This window comes from Schistocerca serialis, chromosome 4 (assembly GCF_023864345.2).
Source record: "Schistocerca serialis cubense isolate TAMUIC-IGC-003099 chromosome 4, iqSchSeri2.2, whole genome shotgun sequence".
NCBI classification, from domain to species: domain Eukaryota; kingdom Metazoa; phylum Arthropoda; class Insecta; order Orthoptera; family Acrididae; genus Schistocerca; species Schistocerca serialis.
The window spans coordinates 217,147,582-217,170,563 of record NC_064641.1 but is presented as its reverse complement, the minus strand read 5'-3'; the positions used below and the strand labels follow the sequence as shown (position 1 = coordinate 217,170,563).

The window sequence follows — 22,982 nt, the reverse complement described above, 5'->3', positions numbered from 1 at the left end:
CATCTCTGCCCAAACTCTTTGTCTTTAAATATGTCTCCTTGTGTCTGTATATGTGTGGATGGATATGTGTGTGTGTGCGAGTGTATACCCGTCCTTTTTTCCCCCTAAGGTAAGTCTTTCCGCTCCCGGGATTGGAATGACTCCTTACCCTCTCCCTTAAAACCCACTTCCTTTCGTCTTTCCCTCTCCTTCCCTCTTTCCTGATGAGGCAACAGTTTGTTGCGAAAGCTTGAATTTTGTGTGTATGTTTGTGTTTGTTTGTGTGTCTGTCGACCTGCCAGCACTTTCATTTGGTAAGTCACATCATCTTTGTTTTTATATATATATATATATATATATATATATATATATATATATATATATATATATATATAAAAACAAAGATGATGAGACTTACCAAACAAAAGTGCTGGCAGGTCGATAGGCACACAAACATACACACGAAATTCAAGCTTTCCCAACAAACAGTTGCTTCATCAGGAAAGAGGGAAGGAGAGGGAAAGACGAAAGGATGTGGGTTTTAAGGGAGAGGGTAAGGAGTCGTTCCAATCCCGGGAGCGGAAAGACTTGCCTTAGGGGGGAAAAAGGACATATATATATATATATATATATATATATATATATATATATATATAAAAAAAAAACAAAGATGAGGTGACTTACCGAACGAAAGCGCTGGCAGGTCGATAGACACACAAACAAACACAAACATACACACAAAATTCAAGCTTTCGCAACAAACTGTTGCCTCATCAGGAAAGAGGGAAGGAGAGGGGAAGACGAAAGGAAGTGGGTTTTAAGGGAGAGGGTAAGGAGTCATTCCAATCCTGGGAGCGGAAAGACTTACCTTAGGGGGAAAAAAGGACAGGTATACACTCGCTCGCACACACATATCCATCCGCACATACACAGACACAAGCAGAAAACACATAGATGTTGTTGAAAGGCAGGTGAGGTATGAGCGGCGGCAAATTGAAATTAGCGGAGATTGAGGCCTGGCGGATAACAAGAAGAGAGGATATACTGAAGGGCAAGTTCCCATCTCCGGAGTTCTGACAGGTTGGTGTTAGTGGGAAGTATCCAGATAACCCGGACGGTGTAACACTGTGCCAAGATGTGCTGGTCGTTTACCAAGGCATGCTTAGCCACAGGGTGATCCTCATTACCAACAAACACTGTCTGCCTGTGTCCATTCATGCGAATGGACAGTTTTTTGCTGGTCATTTCCACATAGAAAGCTTCACAGTGTAGGCAGGTCAGTTGGTAAATCACGTGGGTGCTTTCACACGTGGCTCTGCCTTCGATCGTGTACACCTTCCGGGTTACAGGACTGGAGTAGGTGGTGGTGGGAGGCTGCATGGGACAGGTTTTACATCGGGGGCGGTTACAAGGGTAGGAGCCAGAGGGTAGGGAAGGTGGTTTGGGGATTTCATAGGGATGAACTAAGAGGTTATGAAGGTTAGGTGGATGGTGGAAAGACACTCTTGGTGGAGTGGGGAGGATTTCATGAAGGATGGATCTCATTTCAGGGCAGGATTTGAGGAAGAGCCACATTCAGAGTCTGATCCAGTCCCGGAAAGTATATAAATATATCTGTGTGCTCATAAAATAGGCAAGTCATTTTGGTTATAAGCTTGGAAATACATGTCTACAGCCTTTACAGTAGACACTCAATTATATATAACACACAATACTGTTTATCATATTTACAATACATGACACTGCACTTTAAAACCTGCCTGATCTAGGTAGGTTGTGTAAACTGTATATTATGACATACATTATTATTCTTAATTGTGTGTCAGTGCTAGTGCACTTCCTCCTAGTGTCACACACAAATTTTATTAGTTGCTAAATGAATAAGTAACCTCATCTTCTTGAACTTATTTGCCATATACTCCATCAGGTTATAGAATTCTATTTATATCAGCAATTTTTTCAAGATTGTAGAGAAACTCTTCTATGTTTTGAGACTTTGTAGATTCCTTGGGAGTGCTTACATTAACTTAATTCCAAAATATCAAGTCCCTTTTGCAAATATTTGTAGCCTATGTGAAAGGCACCACAATAGTGTTAATTTGTGGTATCTCATAATGCAGTCACTGTGGTCCTGAATAAGTATGGTGATTGAAAAATTAAAGTATTAAGATGCTTAAAAGAATTTCTACAAGATTCTTTGCAGGTGTCTTTTAATATAATCCAAAATACTTTCATTTGTAGTGAAAAGTCCACCTGCTTAGCTGAGTGGTAACATGCTTGCCTACCAAGCAGTGGGCCCGGGTTTGACTTCCAGCCAGGTTGGAGGTTTTCTCCACTCATGTACTGGGCGTTGTTCTGTCCTTGTCATCATTTCATCATCACCAATGTGCAAGTTGCCCATTGTGGCATCACCTGAAATAAGACTTACATCCGGCGGCCGAACTTCCCTAGACAGCGCCTCCCGGTCAACAATGCCACACAATCATTTCATTAGTTTTGTAGTGAAAAAATTCTTTTCATCGTTTTGATATGGAGCTCCCTCACACTGTGAATCCATATTACATATGTAATTCAAAACAGCTATATTACGTATGTAATTCAAAACAACTATGATAGACAGTGCACAAGAGCTCTTCATACTCATACTGAGGTCACTGTCTATTTACAAATATCACTAAGATTGACTTATTGGAAACATTGTTAACTTTTGTTTTGATTTTAGCTCACTATTGTTTGTTATACTCAGTACTTAAATCAAATTACTTTGTTTCAGTTCTCCCTCATCCAAAAATAGGGCCACGTCTTGTACTTGTTGTTTTTTCTCACAAACAATATATATAGGTCTTTTTTAGATTAATAAGTTTGTTTTCCATGAGCCACTGTACTGTGTTGTTGAACATATGCAAGTGTTCCCAGAATGAGATTTTCACTCTGCAGCGGAGTGTGCGCTGATATGAAACTTCCTGGCAGATTAAAACTGTGTGCCCGACCGAGACTCGAACTCGGGACCTTTGCCTTTCGCGGGCAAGTGCTCTACCAACTGAGTCGTGCTTCGGTAGCTCAGTTGGTAGAGCACTTGCCCGCGAAAGGCAAAGGTCCCGAGTTCGAGTCTCGGTCGGGCACACAGTTTTAATCTGCCAGGAAGTTTCATATGCAAGTGTTTTTCTCAAATGTCTCAAAATAGTTGCCTAAATGCAGCAAAGGCGTATCTTCTGCATACTGTATCTTTTTCTCATTTTCATCTCTTTGGCATTGTTTGCAAATTAATAGACCAAGGTGGGACCCTATTACAGATTCTTGAGGCTACCAATACTTTATCCTTCTAATTTCTGATCTACATAAGATGAATTGGTTCAGCCAATAGTCTAGAGGTGGTAATCAGGTCAGCCAACACACTAATGTTTGACTGGATTATAGCATCTGATAAGTGTATTCAGTGAAGGAAAACAAATTTTTCCATTTAAAAAGGACAGGAAAGAAAATTTTAATGCTTATTCTGTAGCATCATGAACAATTCTTGTAATTAACTAATTCTGTAAACAATAATTTCCAATGTGCAGAAACCTCTGTTGATCATACAGAAAGACACAAACAGTTAGTGTTGACTTCTTAGAACTGTCACCCCATATGATTGATTTAGGAAGCAAATAACATCCTACGACACCAATGCAGGAACATCTGTAGCAGTTTCTATTATCATTTTGAAAATTTTATGTAAGGTAACTTGACACTTTCAGCTGTAACTAGACCTTGAATATATTTTTTCAGTATTTTAGATATGTTCATGATGAGGAGATGTGTTTAAATAAATGTATTGCTGAGGTGTGTAACTGAATATTTGTGATACCTATGTCTTACGAAAAATGCATTCTGTGATTGTCTTCAAACTCAACTCCAAAATGAGGATTTCTGGGTACTCGGAACCTCCAGACTGTTTGGAAGCAGAACTACTGTGTACATATTGTAAACATCCATTCTTGTTTATGATTTATTTCACCTCATACAGTATGTGGAAAACATTAAAATCTCAATTTTCTGGGCTGTTGCCTTATTTGTTGCTATATCATGAAAACAGTTAAGGTGATGGAAGAAGGTCAAGGAAAGATAGTATAGTAACTGAGCAATCATATAAATTTGAATGAAACCTTTCATTCCTTACTAGAAGCAGCAACAACAACAACAACAACAACAATAGTAACAATAATAATATTAATAACACCAGTAAAATGACAGTACTAATAACAAACGTATTAAATATTATGCTCTCCTTATAAAAAGACTGAACATGTGGATGTTTTGTCTAAATACCCAAAACTGTTAAAATTTCTCCATTCTGAAGGGAAGAAACAGTGATGAAAATATATATACATTGCTAAAATTATGATTGTTCTGTTTGTTGACTGCTATGTGTTGCATCATGAAAATATAAACTTTATAACAAACATGTACATCTGCACAATGTAGCCATGCAGTTGGTGAAGTTTGCGAGTGATTAGCATATATAGATAAAATAACTTTCTTTTGCTTGCTGCATCTATCCTATCATCAATGTACTAAAAGATGCTACATTTAACTCCCCTGCCTATCTTCTCTCTCTCATCTGTATCCTTGCACTGTATCCTGTGGCTCTTGTGTTTCAGACTGTGCCACTAGGACTCTTGTTGGTAAATCATCTCACCTTGTTATTACTGTAGCAGTATTAAATGTTTGTTTTGTGATGAAATGTGGGTAGCAATAAGCATCTTATCTTGCTTGTGTTTATTGTTGTTTTTGCAGCAATCATTTCTATTGTCCTTGCAGCTAAACTGTTTTATGTGATGTCAAGCATTCTTGGCATACTAAATATCAATAACAGGGTGGTTTCTGGTTGTTCTGCCAGATGATATTACAGAATACAAAGAATACTTTAGCATGTGTGTGTGTGTGTGTGTGTGTGTGTGTGTGTGTGTGTGTGTGTGTGTGTGTGTGAAGTGAAGAGAAAGAAAGAAGGCACATGTGTCCTGGATCTTCACAATATCGATCAATGAAAATAAAACAAAAAGTAGTGATATTATTATATCATGATAGCAAGATCTCCATTTCAAAGCATTAGTACTGGCTGTTGACTTTAAAGAAAAGGTAAGAAAAGTTTCTATCTGATCAGCTGAAATCATTATCCTGATCTAATAAATTTTTCACAATGAAATTTCACAAAAACTCTTTTGCAATGTAAGCAGACTTTTAGTTAGTTTTTGCTTGGGTGACAGTTTCACTGTGTCATAGTCAATGGCATGCCCAAAAGTGTATGATGTTCTGGAATGATGAGCTTGCTGAGCTGAAGAAGCCACTTATCATGTTGTTTCTTGTACTGCTATTTGATTATGCAGGCTGAAGTATGTCATATCATATTGATTATGGATATGATAAGCATCTGGTCTGTAAAAGCCCAAATCATTTTTGATTTGTTGGAGCAAGGCACAGATCTTGGTTGAAGGACAGAAGATACATTTGTATGATACATATGTTTGCTGATATGTTGACAGCACAGGATAAGTATGCAATAAATTTTGTCTTCTCCTACTCATTCAGTTCCTTCTTATTCTGTACTCACTCTCTTATGAAATATGTTGAACTTGATACTTTGTGTAGCCATTCTTACTTGGTTATTTCTGGAGAAAACTGTTCTCAGCTGGGATAATTTGATGCTAAACTTCTTCTGTTGGCTTGTGCACTGTAAATAGGCACCTCAGTTTGCCATTGCATCCAGATTGGTGGTAAGAACTGGATGCATACAAATACTATTGTTGTATGTCAGTTTGTACTAGTTTTTTCCCCTTTGGTGTCCAGGAAAAATAACTGATGGTACTTTTCCACGTCCACAGTAAAAGTATTACTTTAATTGAGAGAGTCCAGACAACAGATGGAAATCGGTAGCATAAGTTGTCTCTATACTATGAATTTATCTCAGACACATTTTAAAAACAAAATTGGCTGCAGTACTGTTAATAATGCAGCATTCTCCTCAGAGTACACTACAAAGAGATTACTGACAACCAAAGACACAGGTCTTCTTTTGTTGACAGCATCTGTTCCTAGTACACCCCACTGAACAGGAAGTGTGTTTCTAAGTCAATTCAAGTATGAAGTAGTCCACCATACAGCTGTCAATTTTTCAGTGACTGTTTATGCCAACTCATTTAATAGAGTCCACATGAACATTGAGACTGCATTAAAACTCCCTATACCAAATGAGGTAGCACAGTAATGAGACACTGGACTCACATTCAGGAGGAAAATTGTTCAAATTCCTGTACAGCCACCTGGATTTATGTTTTCTGCAGTTTCCATAAATTACTCAAGGCAGATACCAGGCTGGTTCCTTTGGAAAGAATGTGGCCTATTTCTTTCCCCATCCTTCCCCAGTTTGATCTCTAATGGATTTGTCAGTGTGGCTTGGTGGCTCAGTGCCAGATTATGGATTCAAAGTTCTTGGGTTTAATACCTGGAGAGTGTAGTATTTTTATGTGTCACTTTTTACTTCCTTCACCTTTGACAGTATCTGTTAATGTGAAGAATTCTAAGTTGCATTGTTGTTTGGAATCCATGTTAAACTGTAGGTCCATCTAAAGCAGGTTGATAGATCAGTTCAGAGGTTGGAAGAAGGCAAAGACGTACCATCTCTAATTGGACCACTATTAGTGAAATGCTGTAGTGTTCAAACCAACCTTCATGTTGATGACAGCTTTACCTATTTTTTGCTGTTGACAGGATGTAAAGGTCCTAATCTTCCTTTTCCTTAAAATCCCTTGGAACCAATGTCATTAAAGGGAAGCTACTTTAAATGATCAATAAAGTCTGTTGAGAATTTTGTAAATCTTCCTCATAATTCCCTATAAATACCAAATAGTGTTCTTAAGTGTTGGCAGTTGTATATGGCTGCACTGATGTTACTGACCAGGACAGGAAAGAATTGTTTCCCTATGCCTCTAAGACAGAATGGTCATTGGTAAGCTAAGACTCCACAATAAAGGATGGCAGCCAAAAACAGTTGCAGGATAGAATTTTTTTTTATTAAAATTCTTGACCAAGGTTTCGGTACATATAAATATACCTTCTTCAGAAGTACATTTCCTGAATAGAAAGACACATTCATTAGAAAAGCCATATCAACGAAAGTGAGAAACAGAAGCTTAAATAACGGTGAAATTGCTAAAGTAGTACAGGCACACAATCTTTAGTACTTACTAAAATTACATCATGCACTGGAGAATAATGAAACAATTATGCCAAAAGGCGTCGTCAGTAATTAAAATATCATCTCCATTTGTACGACATGTGTAATGGGTACAGGATCAAAGCGAATATGGAGATGATATTTTAATTACTGACGACGCCTTTTGGCATAATTGTTTCATTATTCTCCAGTGCATGATGTAATTTTAGTAAGTACTAAAGATTGTGTGCCTGTATTACTTTAGCAATTTCACCGTTATTTAAGCTTCTGTTTCTCACTTACGTTGATATGGCTTTTCTAATGAATGTGTCTTTCTATTCAGGAAATGTACTTCTGAAGAAGGTATATTTATATGTACCGAAACCTTGGTCAAGAATTTTAATAAAAAAAAAAATTCTATCCTGCAACTGTTTTTGGCTGCCATCCTTTATTGTGAAGAATTTTAACAGTTGCTGCTGCAGCCATGTTTAAAATCTTAAGCTAAGACTTTTTTGGGTAGACTGAGTTTTTTAATATGTACCTACTTGTTGCTTTACATTTTATCCCAATATAACATTGATTTTTTTGCATTTCTGAGTTGTATCAAACAGCGCAAAAATGCATTGGCACTGCTCATATCAGCTAACTAGGCAGTCATTTCCATATACTCTCCAAAAATGTATAGAGGATTGCCAACCATATATTGAGTTCCATTTGGTTAGATAATGATGGCAGAATAGTTGGTTGCCAAAATTTACATGGCTTTATAGCAGAAAACCCAGAAACCATCCAGATATACTATTTCTGATGTAGTTTTTATTTCTACACTGTCCAGAATTGTTGTATATTGTATATAGTAATTTAATTTATGTGTTTTCCCTTTATGCTTTTTACTGTACTTAGTCAGCTCTGTTAATTTTCAATATGCAAAGATGATAGTATTGCTAATTGTTGTTTTGCCATGTGTAGCAGTTATGTGGCATGCCATACTAGAGAAAATTGTTAAATTTTAATATTTTTGTAGGTTCCTACACAATTATTTTCTGTTTGTACACAACATTTTGTACATTGCTCTAAAATTTAACAAAAATATGTATGAAGTACCTTACAGTATACATTTATAAACTACTTTTATTAGTATGTTAAGAAAAAATCTATACTTGTTCATTCTTAATTATAATGACCTAAGATTCAATATGATTTTTTATAATGACTTTCAAACATTTTTTCTGCCAAGATAGGAAACTATATTCTACGGTCAACAGATTGGCATAGATGTTTCATTCTGCACTCATATGAAAATGGTACGAATGATATAATAGCTAAATACTATGTTCCCTGATGCCAGTCTGTACTGAAATATTTAAAAAATAGAAGTAAACCACTGTATGGCATCACTAATAATTCACATGAATGGATAAAGTCACTGCCATTTATTAGTCTCTCCACATGCTCAGCTCTTATTCCTTCATTTATTAATTTTTTGTATTGATTTGAGGGTGGATGAAAATACCTTATAAAACAGTAATACCAAAGCTCTGTGGCCATGTTTAATTAGTTAAGACTTCTGATGGTACACTTACAAAGTTTATTAAATTATCAAGGAATCAAATAAACATGCATTTCACATGTAATTCTAAATAAATCCTACGGCATTAAACAAAATGCTATTTACCTTGACCTATGTGCCAGTCTGTCTGGTTGAATGAAGGTTTATTCATCTTTTATACTCATCAGCTGCTGACAAAAACTGAGAGAAAGTACTTGGTATTAGAATATCTGTTCCCAAGTTTTCACAATGTGGTTGCAGGTGCTAAACCATGAAAGATCATATTTTCTAATGATTTAACAAAATCCAAACCAAAAAAAATGAAATACAAATCCATGGTTGGCAGTTCATAAATCCATTGTACCTATGTCTGAATGACTAAGTACAACATACAGGGTGTTTCAAAAATGACCGGTATATTTGAAACGGCAATAAAAACTAAATGACCAGCGATAGAAATACACCGTTTGTTGCAATATGCTTGGGACAACAGTACATTTTCAGGCAGACAAACTTTCGAAATTACAGTAGTTACAATTTTCAACAACAGATGGCGCTGCGGTCTGGGAAACTCTATAGTACGATTTTTCCACATATCCGCCATGCGTAGCAATAATATGGCGTAGTCTCTGAATGAAATTACCCGAAACCTTTGACAACGTGTCTGGCGGAATGGCTTCACATGCAGATGAGATGTACTGCTTCAGCTGTTCAATTGTTTCTGGATTCTGGCGGTACACCTGGTCTTTCAAGTGTCCCCACAGAAAGAAGTCACAGGGGTTCATGTCTGGCGAATAGGGAGGCCAATCCACACTGCCTCCTGTATGTTTCGGATAGCCCAAAGCAATCACACGATCATCGAAATATTCATTCAGGTAATTAAAGACGTCGGCCGTGCGATGTGGCCGGGCACCATCTTGCATAAACCACGAGGTGTTCGCAGTGTCGTCTAAGGCAGTTTGTACCGCCACAAGTTCACGAAGAATGTCCAGATAGCGTGATGCAGTAATCGTTTCGGATCTGAAAAATGGGCCAATGATTCCTTTGGAAGAAATGGCGGCCCAGACCAGTACTTTTTGAGGATGCAGGGACGATGGGACTGCAACATGGGGCTTTTCGGTTCCCTATATGCACCAGTTCTGTTTATTGACGAAGCCGTCCAGGTAAAAATAAGCTTCGTCAGTAAACCAAATGCTGCCCACATGCATATCGCCGTCATCAATCCTGTGCACTATATCGTTAGCGAATGTCTCTCGTGCAGCAATGGTAGCGGCGCTGAGGGGTTGCCGCGTTTGAATTTTGTATGGATAGAGGCGTAAACTCTGGCGCATGAGACGATACGTGGACGTTGGCGTCATTTGGACCGCAGCTGCAACACGGCGAACGGAAACCTGCTGCACTAGCTGCGCGTTGCCCTCTGTGGTTGCCGTATGCGGTCGCCCTACCTTTCCAGCACGTTCATCCGTCACGTTCCCAGTCCGTTGAAATTTTTCAAACAGATCCTTTATTGTATCACTTTTCGGTCCTTTGGTTATATTAAACCTCCGTTGAAAACTTCGTCTTGTTGCAACAACACTGTGTTCTAGGCGGTGGAATTCCAACACCAGAAAAATCCTCTGTTCTAAGGAATAAACCATGTTGTCTACAGCACACTTGCAAGTTGTGAACAGCACACGCTTACAGCAGAAAGACGACGTACAGAATGCCGCACCCACAGACTGCGTTGTCTTCTATATATTTCACATCACTTGCAGCGCTATCTGTTGTTGAAAATTGTAACTACTGTAATTTCGAAAGTTTGTCCGCCTGAAAATGTACTGTTGTCCCACGCATATTGCAACAAACGGTGTATTTCTATCGCTGCTCGTTTAGTTTTTATTGCCGTTTCAATTATACCGGTCATTTTTGAAACACCCTGTAAATAATGGGAGGAGTAAAGATAACAGCTCGCTGTAGTTGAGATGTTGAATGGTCAATAGGCACATAAACAAGACTGAAAACCAAATGCTTGCACTCTGTTGAGTTCAATTCAATTTATTTAGCACCCTTGTATTTCATAACATACAATGATATAGGATTTGTTATACAAGTTATTACACAGATAACAGTACATGAAGTTCGTAATTTATGTCTCACATCTCACTGTCAAGGAACATTGAGCATGTACATAGAAGAGTAGTGTAAGTGACCAGCAACTTACTTGACGTGTGGGAGAACATCAGAGATATTGGCTATGAACATTCATTATTTCCAGGTTATGTTTTTTTGTGTGTAATCATCAAGTGATGACTTCTTCAAATGTCGTATAATAAATATCGCATTTGTATAAAAAGGTATATTATGTATCATATTTATTTGCAAAGGTTAATCCATAATATAATAAATAAATATAAGTGTTTTAACAGAGTAGACTGAATAGGGAGGTAGTAGGTCCCTCGGTTATTTGCAAATATTTGTATGTACTTCTAACTTAACAATTATGGTTGTCCAACACAAGTTATTTCACTCTCTGCAGCTGACCTTATTGCTTCTTTCATCCTTTACATAAGTCTACAGTCTGTAATAGCTTGCAGTTTTTGCTGACAGGTTCAATTTGGTTTTGTAGCCTAGAGAAGGGGCTATAAGGCTTTACAATTCTTTCTGTGAATTCAGGCACTTATTTACAAGAAAATATTTTAATTTTGCTGTAAATGCATTTTCAGTATTTGCTGTTAGGGTTTTCTGCAATTTATTCTACCACATTAAGCCACTGATACATGGGTTGTGCTCTGTTAGTTTTAATATTGTTCATTCTCTTTAATAACTGTGCTTAATTCTTGTATTGTTACATATTTCACCTTGATGATTGCAAAAAATTGGTAAATCTTTATGCACATGAGTAGTATTCAGTGAAATATTTATTTTGGATAAGAGCATCATGACAGATCTCCCTGTACCCCAGCCCTTGTATCAGCTCTCTTTTGTAGCACTAATGTTCCATTCAAGCACATTTCAGCAGCAAAACCTCACAGTTCTATCCCACAGTTTATAGATGAGAAAACTGCCACATAGTATACTGTTCTCAGAGTTTTATTACATAATTTTGTGGACAACTGGTTCAATAAGTACCAGATGTTTATAATTAAACTGACGGTTGCAACACAGGCCGTGTACATTGCAGGAAGCTAAAACATTGTAGGTACTACCCAGCCATGATATTATTGCACTTGGTCTCTTGTGGTCATTACTGGATACATGTGGTGATGTTGCAGTGAACAAGTACAGTGGTAACTAAGGAAAACACATTGCACTCTGGATGATTTCAAGACAACTATGCATGTGATATCAAGTGTTTCAGCATGTCATCACAAAATACTATGATAAAAACTCAAGATAAACAGACTGAAGTGCCATCACTCTCAGGTGCAATAATATTGGGGTCAACTAATACGTTCATTAATCAGTGAATTCACTGAGTATGCTGAAAAAAATAATAGTGCCACTTTCTACCACCATGTGAAAATGTGGCACTGTAAACAGTTAGAATGTGGGTGCAGGAAAGAGGGAGGAATGACAAGCATATGATCTGGCATGTTTATTAGGGTATAGTCACAAATGGCAACATGTGTTGAATATAGTCTTATGACTGAATGACATGAGGGATCCATAACACGGCATGGTTGATAGCTGCTTGCAGCATATCTGGTGTAATCAGAGAGATAAGTCACCGTATGCTATCCTTCAGATCAGGAAGATTCCGGATGCACCCCTGATAGACACAATGTTTCAGATATCACCACAACCAGAAGCCATATGGATTTATGTCAGGGGATCTGGAAGGCCACAAACCTTCAAATCGCCCAGAGGTGGTGCGGTCATTACCAGTTGTTCCTCGAAGCAAATCTTTCACCTGGAAAGTGATATGTGGTACCACCCTATATTACATGAAATTGGTTGTGTGGACACAGTTGTATTCTTGCAAACCTGGAAGCATGTGTTGCACAAGGCATGTAAATGTCACTGTACACCCAATAGGACCACAAGGTGTCACCTCGTTAAAGAAATGGACTGAGAATCAAGGTACTTGTGAAACCAAACTACACAGTCACATAAGCTTGGTGCAGTGGATGTTTCTGCACAGAATGTGGAAGAGTAGAACTACATATGTAACACTTCTATGCATTCATGTCATCATGCAGAGTAAAATGTGCCTTGTACATCCAAAGAATTTTACCTGGCCACATGTCATCCATTTCCATGTACTCCAAAAAATGAAGTGCAAAGTCACAGTATTGCAGCCTACCATGGGCCTTCATTATTTGTAGACAATGTCCCACAAATATATCGTATATATATATATATATGGCATGAGCTACCTGCTTTGGACTCCAGTAACTATGATTTTGTCTTAGGGTCTTTTAGGCCCTGGTTACTAAAATATTTAGTCACTTCCCATGCCCCATGGGTTGAAACATGTTTTATCTGTTTCTCATTGTCATCATAAAATAGTAGGAATGTGCCATCAGCGTACATAATTATATGGGAGTTAAAAGATTGTACATCTTTTATATACAATAGAAAAGGAATTGGTCTCAGTATTAACCCTCGTGGCATGCTTTGCAATACAGTTTGTCCATAGCCTGGATGTTGATTTTTCTCACCCCATTTTGATAATATAAACCTGTGCATCATTTTCTTTTGGTTTTGGTAAGTTGACAGGAGATCAAGAGATTTGTACCTGATACTGGCCGGCCGAAGTGGCCGTGCGGTTCTAGGCGCTGCAGTCTGGAACCGCAAGACCGCTACGGTCGCAGGTTCGAATTCTGCCTTGGGCATGGATGTGTGTGATGTCCTTAGGTTAGTTAGGTTTAACTAGTTCTAAGTTCTAGGGGACTAATGACCTCAGAAGTTGAGTCCCATAGTGCTCAGAGCCATTTTGAACCTGATACTGCATACTTTCAGTTTCTGTAGGAGGAGCACATCATTGAGCAGATGATATGTCTTTGTAAGATCTAGAAATATGCCCACAGCATTGTGCAAAAACTATGTGACAGCTGTACTGGTGTTGAGATTATTTCAAAATCCATGTTGAGTTTTTGCAATGAGATTGTTTTAGTGAAAAAAAGACACTATCTGCAATAGCATCACTGGTTGAAGAGGAATCATTGTGAACATGGGAATCAGTGATACTGATCTGTATTTTTATGTTTTCTACTTTGTATTGGTCTGACAATGCTCCTTTTCATTGCACTGGGACATCCGTGAAAAGATATGACAGTACATGATGTAATAAAAAGCATTTGCTGCAATGCTTTTCCTAGTGATTTGTTAAACGTATATGAGCCACTAAGAGCACCAAAAGACATATCAAACACCCTGGAACACTCTCTGTCTCAAAATATTTGTAGCCTACAGTCACAGACTTCTTGTAGCTAAGCACATGCTCAAGAAAAAGAAAAGAAATTCATAATTCACATATTGCTTGGCACTGAAAGTTAGTTAAAATTCATAACTAAGATTTTTTAACAAACTTAAGTGTGTGAAGTGGGGATCTAAAACAGAAAACTAATATAATGCATTTCATACAGTAGATGAGGAGCTTACAGTGGATAATAATAATAAAATTAAAACTGCGTGTGATAGAATTTGGAAAGAAGAAAGGTTTTTAATTTGAATATGCTAAGTGTGTGCATGTCAACAGTATTAAGAATAGTTTTTATTTATTTATTGGTAGTTGCAGAAATGGTGACTGTTGTGAATAGATTTTAACCATATTTAAGAACAAAAGTAGGTTTGGGACATATCTTGTAATATTTGTGGTTGGATTTACTATTGTTTGACAAGCATTGCTATAGGTTCCTAAAATGTACATAATGTCATGAACATACAAAGGTATAATGGTCCTGGTGCTTGTAAGAGGTTGGACTAACAGGGACATAAAGAATGCATGTAAATAAGACTGAGAGAACAGATGAAGACTTGTTTGGTTTACCAGAGGCTATTGTAGAGTGTCAAAAATTTGAATTAACGGATATGTAGTCTCATGAAAAGCAGTCCCAAATGGAAGTATCCTCTGATATCCACTTTTAAGTAACAGGACAGCATAGATTCAGAGGGAGATCTGCTTCAAGGCCATGTAATATATGCCCTATGGAATGAGATAATCTCTTCAGTACTGCTCACTCTAAATTTCATCTGCGCTACAAGTGGCAGTTGTTAATACCGCCCCCCCCCCCCACCTCCCCCCCACACAAGCTCATATTTTGTTCATTGTGGCTACCATGTTTTCATTAATAAGAAAAGCATTTTACTTATCCTACTTCTAGGATGATTGAGAATGCTGTTGATTAATAGTAGAAATGCAATCTGTTTTCACTACACAGACAACAGAAACTGCTGGACATTGAGTGAATAGGAACAGTCCACTTCAGCACACAATGAGTTTTTAAAACAGAATGCTTATTATTATTATTACTGTTATTATTATTTATCATATGGGTGTACATATACAGTTCATAGCAGTTTTTTACACAGTTAAGTATGAAATGAGTATGCAAGAGCTCTAGTCTTGATTAACCTTACAGGGTGATGTCAAAGGAGTCTATCTGTTCCATTGTTTTTTGAAGAGGCATTGATGACATGCAACCAGGTTCCACTGAAACATCTCGTGGGACATTCCTGTGCAATGCATTCAGTGGTCTGCTCTGAAGTTTCACAGTCACACAGTCCCCATTTATACACAAAGGATTTAGTTCTTCCATATTCACTCTGGATCCTGTTTATCTGACACCAGGTTCTTCTAGGCAGATGCAAATCTGATACACTTATGGGGTCTTAAAGGCCATGAAAGTGTTTGCTGATGTTTTTTTCATGTCTCCTTTCACACATCTTCCGCCTTCAGCACCTGGATCTCAGGAACTGTCCACAATGGTTTCCTTAACTTCAGATACATGCTGGGTGAACTGAGAACAATTTCCCAGGCAGGCGATCTTTTCCCCTTCACGGCTCACTGTGCTTGTCCTCTCAGATTTGGGGAAGCAACATTACTGAGAGCAGGCAGCCACGGTAAAGGAGTTGATCTTGATCGCAAAGTGCCCATTGTGATTCTCATGGTATTATTCAATGAACATCAGTGTTGCTGACATGCACACTCTTGTACCATACTGGTGTGCAATATTGAACCACAGGTTATGCAAGAGACAAAGCCACTGTGCAGAGGGTGTCAGTCTGAGCCCCCCAAGAAGTTCCAGCTAGTTTCCAGATGATTTTGTTCCAGCTCTTTAACTTTTCTGCAAGTGATGTGAGATGAGTCTTGAATGATAATGAACAATCAACTGAATTCCAAGATTCTTAAGGGGAAGGTTGTTCTTAACCATTTTGTTGCAGAAGGTGACTTTTAGTGGCTGGTTTGCTAAGCTGTTGTTTAGATGGAAAGCTATCACTTAAGTTTTTGTAAGGTTAGGGCACAATCTCCAGTTCCTGTAATAACCACAAGGTAGTCTCAGATCTTGTGTGAGCACATTTTCTCTAGTTGCTTGCTTTGGAATGAAATGGCAGTATCATTTGCATAGCAGAACTTCTCGGATACTGATTATGGTGTGTCACTTATAACAGGTTGACAACAGTGGGGCCAGTGCAGATACTTGCGGTAGACTGTTCTTTATTGTATATGACTTGCTTGTTTTGTGATTAAGGCAGACTCAGAAATACCAGATTTTCAATGTATAGAATATCAGTTTTCTTAGCCTTATGCAAGGTACAATTTGCTTTAGCTTTAACATTAGTCCATCCAACCACATTGTATTATAAGCAGCAGCTAGGCCCACAAACACTACTGACGTTTTTAGTTCTTTCTGGAAACCAGCTTCAATTTAAGTTATATCCCAACTACTTGCTCCCAGCAGCTGCTGCTTTGCCTGAAAACTGCTTGGTAGAAGAATGCTGCTCCCTTAGGATGGATTGTGACTGTTAAGTTACAGATTCAGACTCTGTTCAGTTAGGCTGTCGTATTTTATGCATTTTTAATGTGAAATACACTTCACAGGTACACAACTTTTTCTAAAGTTTATGTTGGATTTTCGTATTTGAGTTTCTGTGCCCTAAAAGGATACATTTGGATATGTTAATTTCTCCATTTTTTTTTTTTTTCATTTTTACTTTGTATTGTCTATTTTGTAACAAATTGTTCACTGAGTTAACATGCAGTAGTTTCTTCAATGCTAAGAATATAAACCTTGCTGCAAGTTTATTTCTGCTGCATTTGTCACAAATCTTTGAAATACCCTTCAATTTGTTCACAATAACTCAGCTAAGGTATTCTAGATGATAATTAATTGGTGTACATATGCGCAAATTGTGCTTCACTCCTCATACTTATTGTGCGAGATGGATCTAGGATCATGCATCAATACGTATTTCATGTGTCCCAGTTTTTATTTTTCCTACTTCATGTTTTGCACTTTCTGGAATGGATTTTAACTATATCTAAAGTCAAAAAGTCTACAGTCTTTGTTTTTAAGTGAACTGTTCTACATGACCATCCTTGATGTTTTGACTGAAGAGTTTTAAATCAGCTCTGGTGATCTATGTTTAAAACCAATTTTTAACTCATGTTTCATGGATTTTGGGGAAAAAACCTGTTTTTTACTAGTAAAAATCTACTCTATCTCATGTGTGTATTGTCTTGGAAGTAAATATCACTCTAAGATTTGTTTATTTCAAGATGCATTAGAGATACAGGCAATGAATTCATTAAACTGCATTCCTATTCTCGTAGAAATCTTTCACTCCACAGCAGAATGTGTACAGTAAGGAAACTTCCTGATGGATGAAAATTTATTAAATCTTGTGCTGAACTACATATAGACTGTCTCCATGTTATTTACTGCAAACATCCTTTCTCCTATGAGTGGTAGTTCAGTAAGATATACACAAGCCTGTGTGGACTTTGAAAAATATCAGCAAATCAGAAATATAGACTGAAATGTGAAATGCACTTGGATAACACATTACTTAGGAGCATTTCCTGCAAAAGGCAAGCATGAAGTTCAAGCCCAAGGCTACATAATTTTAATGCGCCAGGAAGTTTCAGTATATTTAGATTATTTTTTTAACTTGACACGATGGAAGATATCATAAGAATCCCATTATGGTAAAAGAACTAGTTTACATATTTTCCATCCTGTTTCTTTAATATGTTGGTAGTTTTAATCTAGTGGCATAGACAATTCTGCTTGCAATGTGTGCATCTTAGGCATGGCTTGGGCTTAGATTTTAATTAGCGGTCACATATAGACTTGCATTTCCCTCATAAAATTGTAAATTATAATAAGAAATGCATTGTTGTTGCATGAGGTCACTGAGAAATGCTGAATGTCACTTTCAAAATCAAGTGATAATTAAAAAAGCAGCTAATAAATTATTATAATGAAACTTTTAAATACATAGAAAATTAAAATTTTGCCTTGTCAGTACAAGTGCAGGGTCTCATATTACACATATTTTATTTATCTCTAGCATTAAACTTTCAATGCATATATGCGAACTATCTGATACCTACATTAAAACTGAAATCTTGATTAACTATTTATTCTTATGTATTTATGTGCAGGAAATAAGACAGGCAGCTGAATTCCTTGAATTACCAGAACTGCTCAGTTTTGTCAGCAACATTCAAGCTCACGAAGAATTTCTGAATGCTGATGTGAAACAGCAATATCGGAAGGTAATATTTGTGAATTTTGTCTGAAGAATGTAAATTAATGTTCATGACTCACTTAAGATATATCTAACAAAACAGGCCACAACTTAAAAGTGAAATCAACTAAGGACTTAATACTGGCAGGCTTAAAAGGCAAAGCTAACTATCAGTATCAACATTGTTAATATAAGGGCACCTCACAATAATAACTGTTTAAGTCTATATTCCTCTTGTGCTTGTCAAAAGGTGGAGTTTAGAGAAATGGGTCTGCTTTCCCTTAAAGGATAGTTGTGCATGAAGCTCAGGCATAATGACGTCAAAGTGCAAATGGAGTAACAAAAATTTATACCTCTCACATGGTTTATCTGACAGAATGAGGCTTAGTAACCATAGCCACAGAAATTAGAAGGAATGATTAACATAACTAAACACTTATTGCTTAGTTGATAATGAATCATGCAGATGTAGTGACACATTATGCATGGTAATATATCCATCAAGCTGACATAGCTGCTGAGTAGCCATGCGAACACTTACAGAAGCCTAAACGAAATAGTAATATGTAGGTCACTGCATGGTCCAAGACTGAAATTCAGAAATTTTGTTTCTCAGTATCTAGTTCATGTACATTACAACAAATAAAAAGCTTCTACAGTATTCAGGTGGAATTATTTTCACGTGTGGACATTTATCATGGGATGCCTGTTATGGTCAATACTTGGAAATTTCTAATATTTCATTAAATATATTAAAAACATTTTTTTTCTTTGTTTGTACAGGAAGTACGCCGTCGGTTGGAAGATCTGTGTCTTGGCCAGGGATTGTTCTCTGACATTGTTTTCCAACTGGATGATGGCTCATACAGTGCCCATCGTCCAATGTTAATGGCTCGTTGTGATATGATGAAAGCAATGTTTTCAGGGGACTTCAGGGAAAGTAGTGCCAAAGTGGTCAGTATACAAACAAATAATATTACTGGATGGTTGAATGTCTCTTTTTTTCTCCTAATGACAGACATATAGACCAGATAACAGTTCCAGCTGTTCCACTGAATTCTGTTAAGATTTACAGAGTCTCATACTTTTCAGTAGATATTTGGGATAACTAAGAATCTTCATTCGGCATTAGTCATATGTGTGTGTGTGTGGGGGGGGGGGGGGGGGGCAGCATACACACAAGATTCAACATAATTAACTACAAATCACTGTAAATAAGAACACAAGTAATTACAGGTAGCTCTAGTCTTATGTAAAAGACAATCAGATAAATGGCAATCAAGCATTCTGCCATTTTCCTTTTCACTGCAAAAAATTTTGAAGTAATAGGTTTAACGTCAGAAGAGGCACCAATGTTAGCACTGAATAGGGGATCGTGGAGGAATTTTATAAGGGGGGCTATGCTCCAGACTGAACGCTGAAAGGCATAATCAGTCTTAAATGATGATGATGATGATGATGATGCAAAATTGTAATATAAATATAAATTGGCTCATTCCACACCACAATTATAATTCATGGAACATGGAAATAATGAACTAGTTAATGAAAACCCAAAACATACAATTTTGCGCACAACATTTCAATGGCTGACCTAGCTGACTACATCAGGTTCTCTAACCAGTAGTCATAGGTTTCTTTGCTGCTTGGACACCAACCTCTTTACAGTAGAGTAGAACAGAATAGACTCTTTACTTGTCTTCCCACATTTTTCACATAGTTGGCTTCATCTTTTTAATATATTGTTGATGTCTGCTCCTATTTACAGCCAAATTTAACTCCCTTTCTCTGTTGCATCCTTTAATATACATTTTTCTTTAACCCATGCAGTTATTTTATGGAAAGCTCATAGCATCATTATTTTCAAGCTCTTGAGAATGTTATGACAAGTGAGATTGAGTGCGGGGACCTAAACCTTGTTATTGTTGGAATGCCTCCCTAGTTTATAAAATTTTTGAAACTTATTTCAACAGACACCTTCATTACTGAATGCAAGAAACTCTTACCCTAAACCATAATACTTGCTGTTTTCATGAATAGCTGAATATCAGCAGAACTGAGAAGAGAGATGGATGAAGTATCAAGGTGGAAGGGCCGCTTGCCAAGGAGGACACAATACCAAGTGGTAGTCGAGCTAAACACAACTGACTGATGGTGCACAAAGCACAGCCTAGACAAGCCCAAAGCAGCCACTGCAACAATGAGGTGCAAAGCAAAAATCTTTCCACAATGATGTGAGCAGGCTAAGAAAAAGAGAGACAAAATCTGAAACACAAGCAGTGAGAAAAGCCAAGTGCCAAGTGGGTTGTTATCGAATAGTCCATAGAACAGTGATCATAGTAACTGATAAGATCAGTGGTGAGTACAGAATTGACTGACTATTTGCTGGGTGGCCAAATTTATACCAGCCAAGAGGAACACAGTTGGCTGGTATATTCATGGGGTGAGGCAGGTGGCATGCTCGCTATGCGAGTGCAGTGCTGTAGTGATACCATGTGCTCTATAGACCACCTGGGTCAATTTCCTTCAGCAGGCATTCAATTTCTGCAGAGCCCAGTATCAGAATAGTGTTATTTTTGCTCTTTATTTAATGTTAATATTCCAGCCAGTGGTCAGTATAAGATAACTTTCTTGACTGAGAAGTCAGGTGCATCACTGATGTTCTTTCCACCTCTTCACAACTATTCTGACTGTTTGTTTCACATGCAGTATGCCACATAATCACGTAATGTGGTATTTACGTGATTTTTGGAGGTCTATACCATATTTAACATACCAATATCCACCTAGACAAGGAGTGAGCTATCTTGTTCTCTTCACAGACATTGCTTTAGCTGCAACACAAGTTCCTTTTGTCAATATGACATTGTTTTAGTTGCAGCACAAGTTCCTCTTATCAATTTGATTACTCTTTCCTTTGGAACATTGTTTGTAGGAGTTGTAGTTCTTTAGTGAAGCTTTCCTTGTTTGACAGTAGGTGATCTCTATGACCAGAGTCCTCATAATCTACATCTACATCTACATCTATACTCCGCGAGCCACCTTACGGTGTGTGGCGGAGGGTACTTATTGTACCACTATCTGATCCCCCCTTCCCTGTTCCATTCACGAATTGTGCGTGGGAAGAACGACTGCTTGTAAGTCTCCGTATTTGCTCTAATTTCTCGGATCTTTTCGTTGTGATCATTACGCGAGATATATGTGGGCGGTAGTAATACGTTGCCCATCTCTTCCCGGAATGTGCTCTCTCGTAATTTCGATAATAAACCTCTCCGTATTGCGTAACGCCTTTCTTGAAGTGTCCGCCACTGGAGCTTGTTCAGCATCTCCGTAACGCTCTCGCGCTGACTAAATGTCCCCATGACGAATCACGCTGCTTTTCGCTGGATCATGTCTATCTCTTCTATTAATCCAACCTGGTAAGGGTCCCATACTGATGAGCAATACTCAAGAATCGGACGAACAAGCGTTTTGTAAGCTACTTCTTTCGTCGATGAGTCACATTTTCTTAGAATTCTTCCTATGAATCTCAACCTGGCGCCTGCTTTTCCCACTATTTGTATTATGTGATCATTCCACTTCAGATCGCTCCGGATAGTAACTCCTAAGTATTTTACGGTCGTTACCGCTTCCAATGATTTACCAACTATGGCATAATCGTACTGGAATGGATTTCTGCCCCTATGTATGCGCATTATATTACATTTATCTACGTTTAGGGAAAGCTGCCAGCTGTCGCACCATGCATTAATCCTCTGCAGGTCCTCCTGGAGTACGTACGAGTCTTCTGATGTTGCTACTTTCTTGTAGACAACCGTGTCATCTGCAAATAGCCTCACGGAGCTACCGATGTTGTCAACTAAGTCATTTGTGTATATTGTAAACAATAAAGGTCCTATCACGCTTCCCTGCGGTACTCCCGAAATTACCTCTACATCTGCAGATTTTGAACCGTTAAGAATGACATGTTGTGTTCTTTCTTCTAGGAAATCCTGAATCCAATCACAAACCTGGTCCGATATTCCGTAAGCTCGTATTTTTTTCACTAAACGTAAGTGCGGAACCGTATCAAATGCCTTCCTGAAGTCCAGGAATACGGCATCAATCTGCTCGCCAGTGTCTACGGCACTGTGAATTTCTTGGGCAAATAGGGCGAGCTGAGTTTCACATGATCTCTGTTTGCGGAATCCATGTTGGTTATGATGAAGGAGATTTGTATTATCTAAGAACGTCATAATACGAGAACACAAAACATGTTCCATTATTCTACAACAGATTGACGTAAGCGAAATAGGCCTATAATTATTCGCATCTGATTTATGACCCTTCTTGAAAATGGGAACGACCTGCGCTTTCTTCCAGTCGCTAGGTACTTTACGTTCTTCCAGCGATCTACGATAAATTGCTTATAGAAAGGGGGCAAGTTCTTTAGCATAATCACTGTAGAATCTTAAGGGTATCTCGTCTGGTCCGGATGCTTTTCCGCTACTAAGTGATAGCAGTTGTTTTTCAATTCCGATATCGTTTATTTCAATATTTTCCATTTTGGCGTCCGTGCGACGGCTGAAGTCAGGGACCGTGTTACGA

The 22,982-nt window shown here is 37.9% G+C and overlaps 1 protein-coding gene across 1 annotated transcript in view; it reads left to right on the top strand.

Moving 5' to 3' along the window:
- LOC126473222 (rho-related BTB domain-containing protein 1-like) overlaps window positions 1–22,982 on the top strand; it is a 415,532-nt gene that overhangs the window by 349,520 nt on the left and 43,030 nt on the right. The window contains exons 10-11 of the mRNA XM_050100131.1: window positions 18,310–18,423; window positions 19,179–19,349. Coding sequence (XP_049956088.1) covers window positions 18,310–18,423; window positions 19,179–19,349 — 285 coding nt within the window. The remainder of the gene's footprint in view (window positions 1–18,309; window positions 18,424–19,178; window positions 19,350–22,982) is intronic.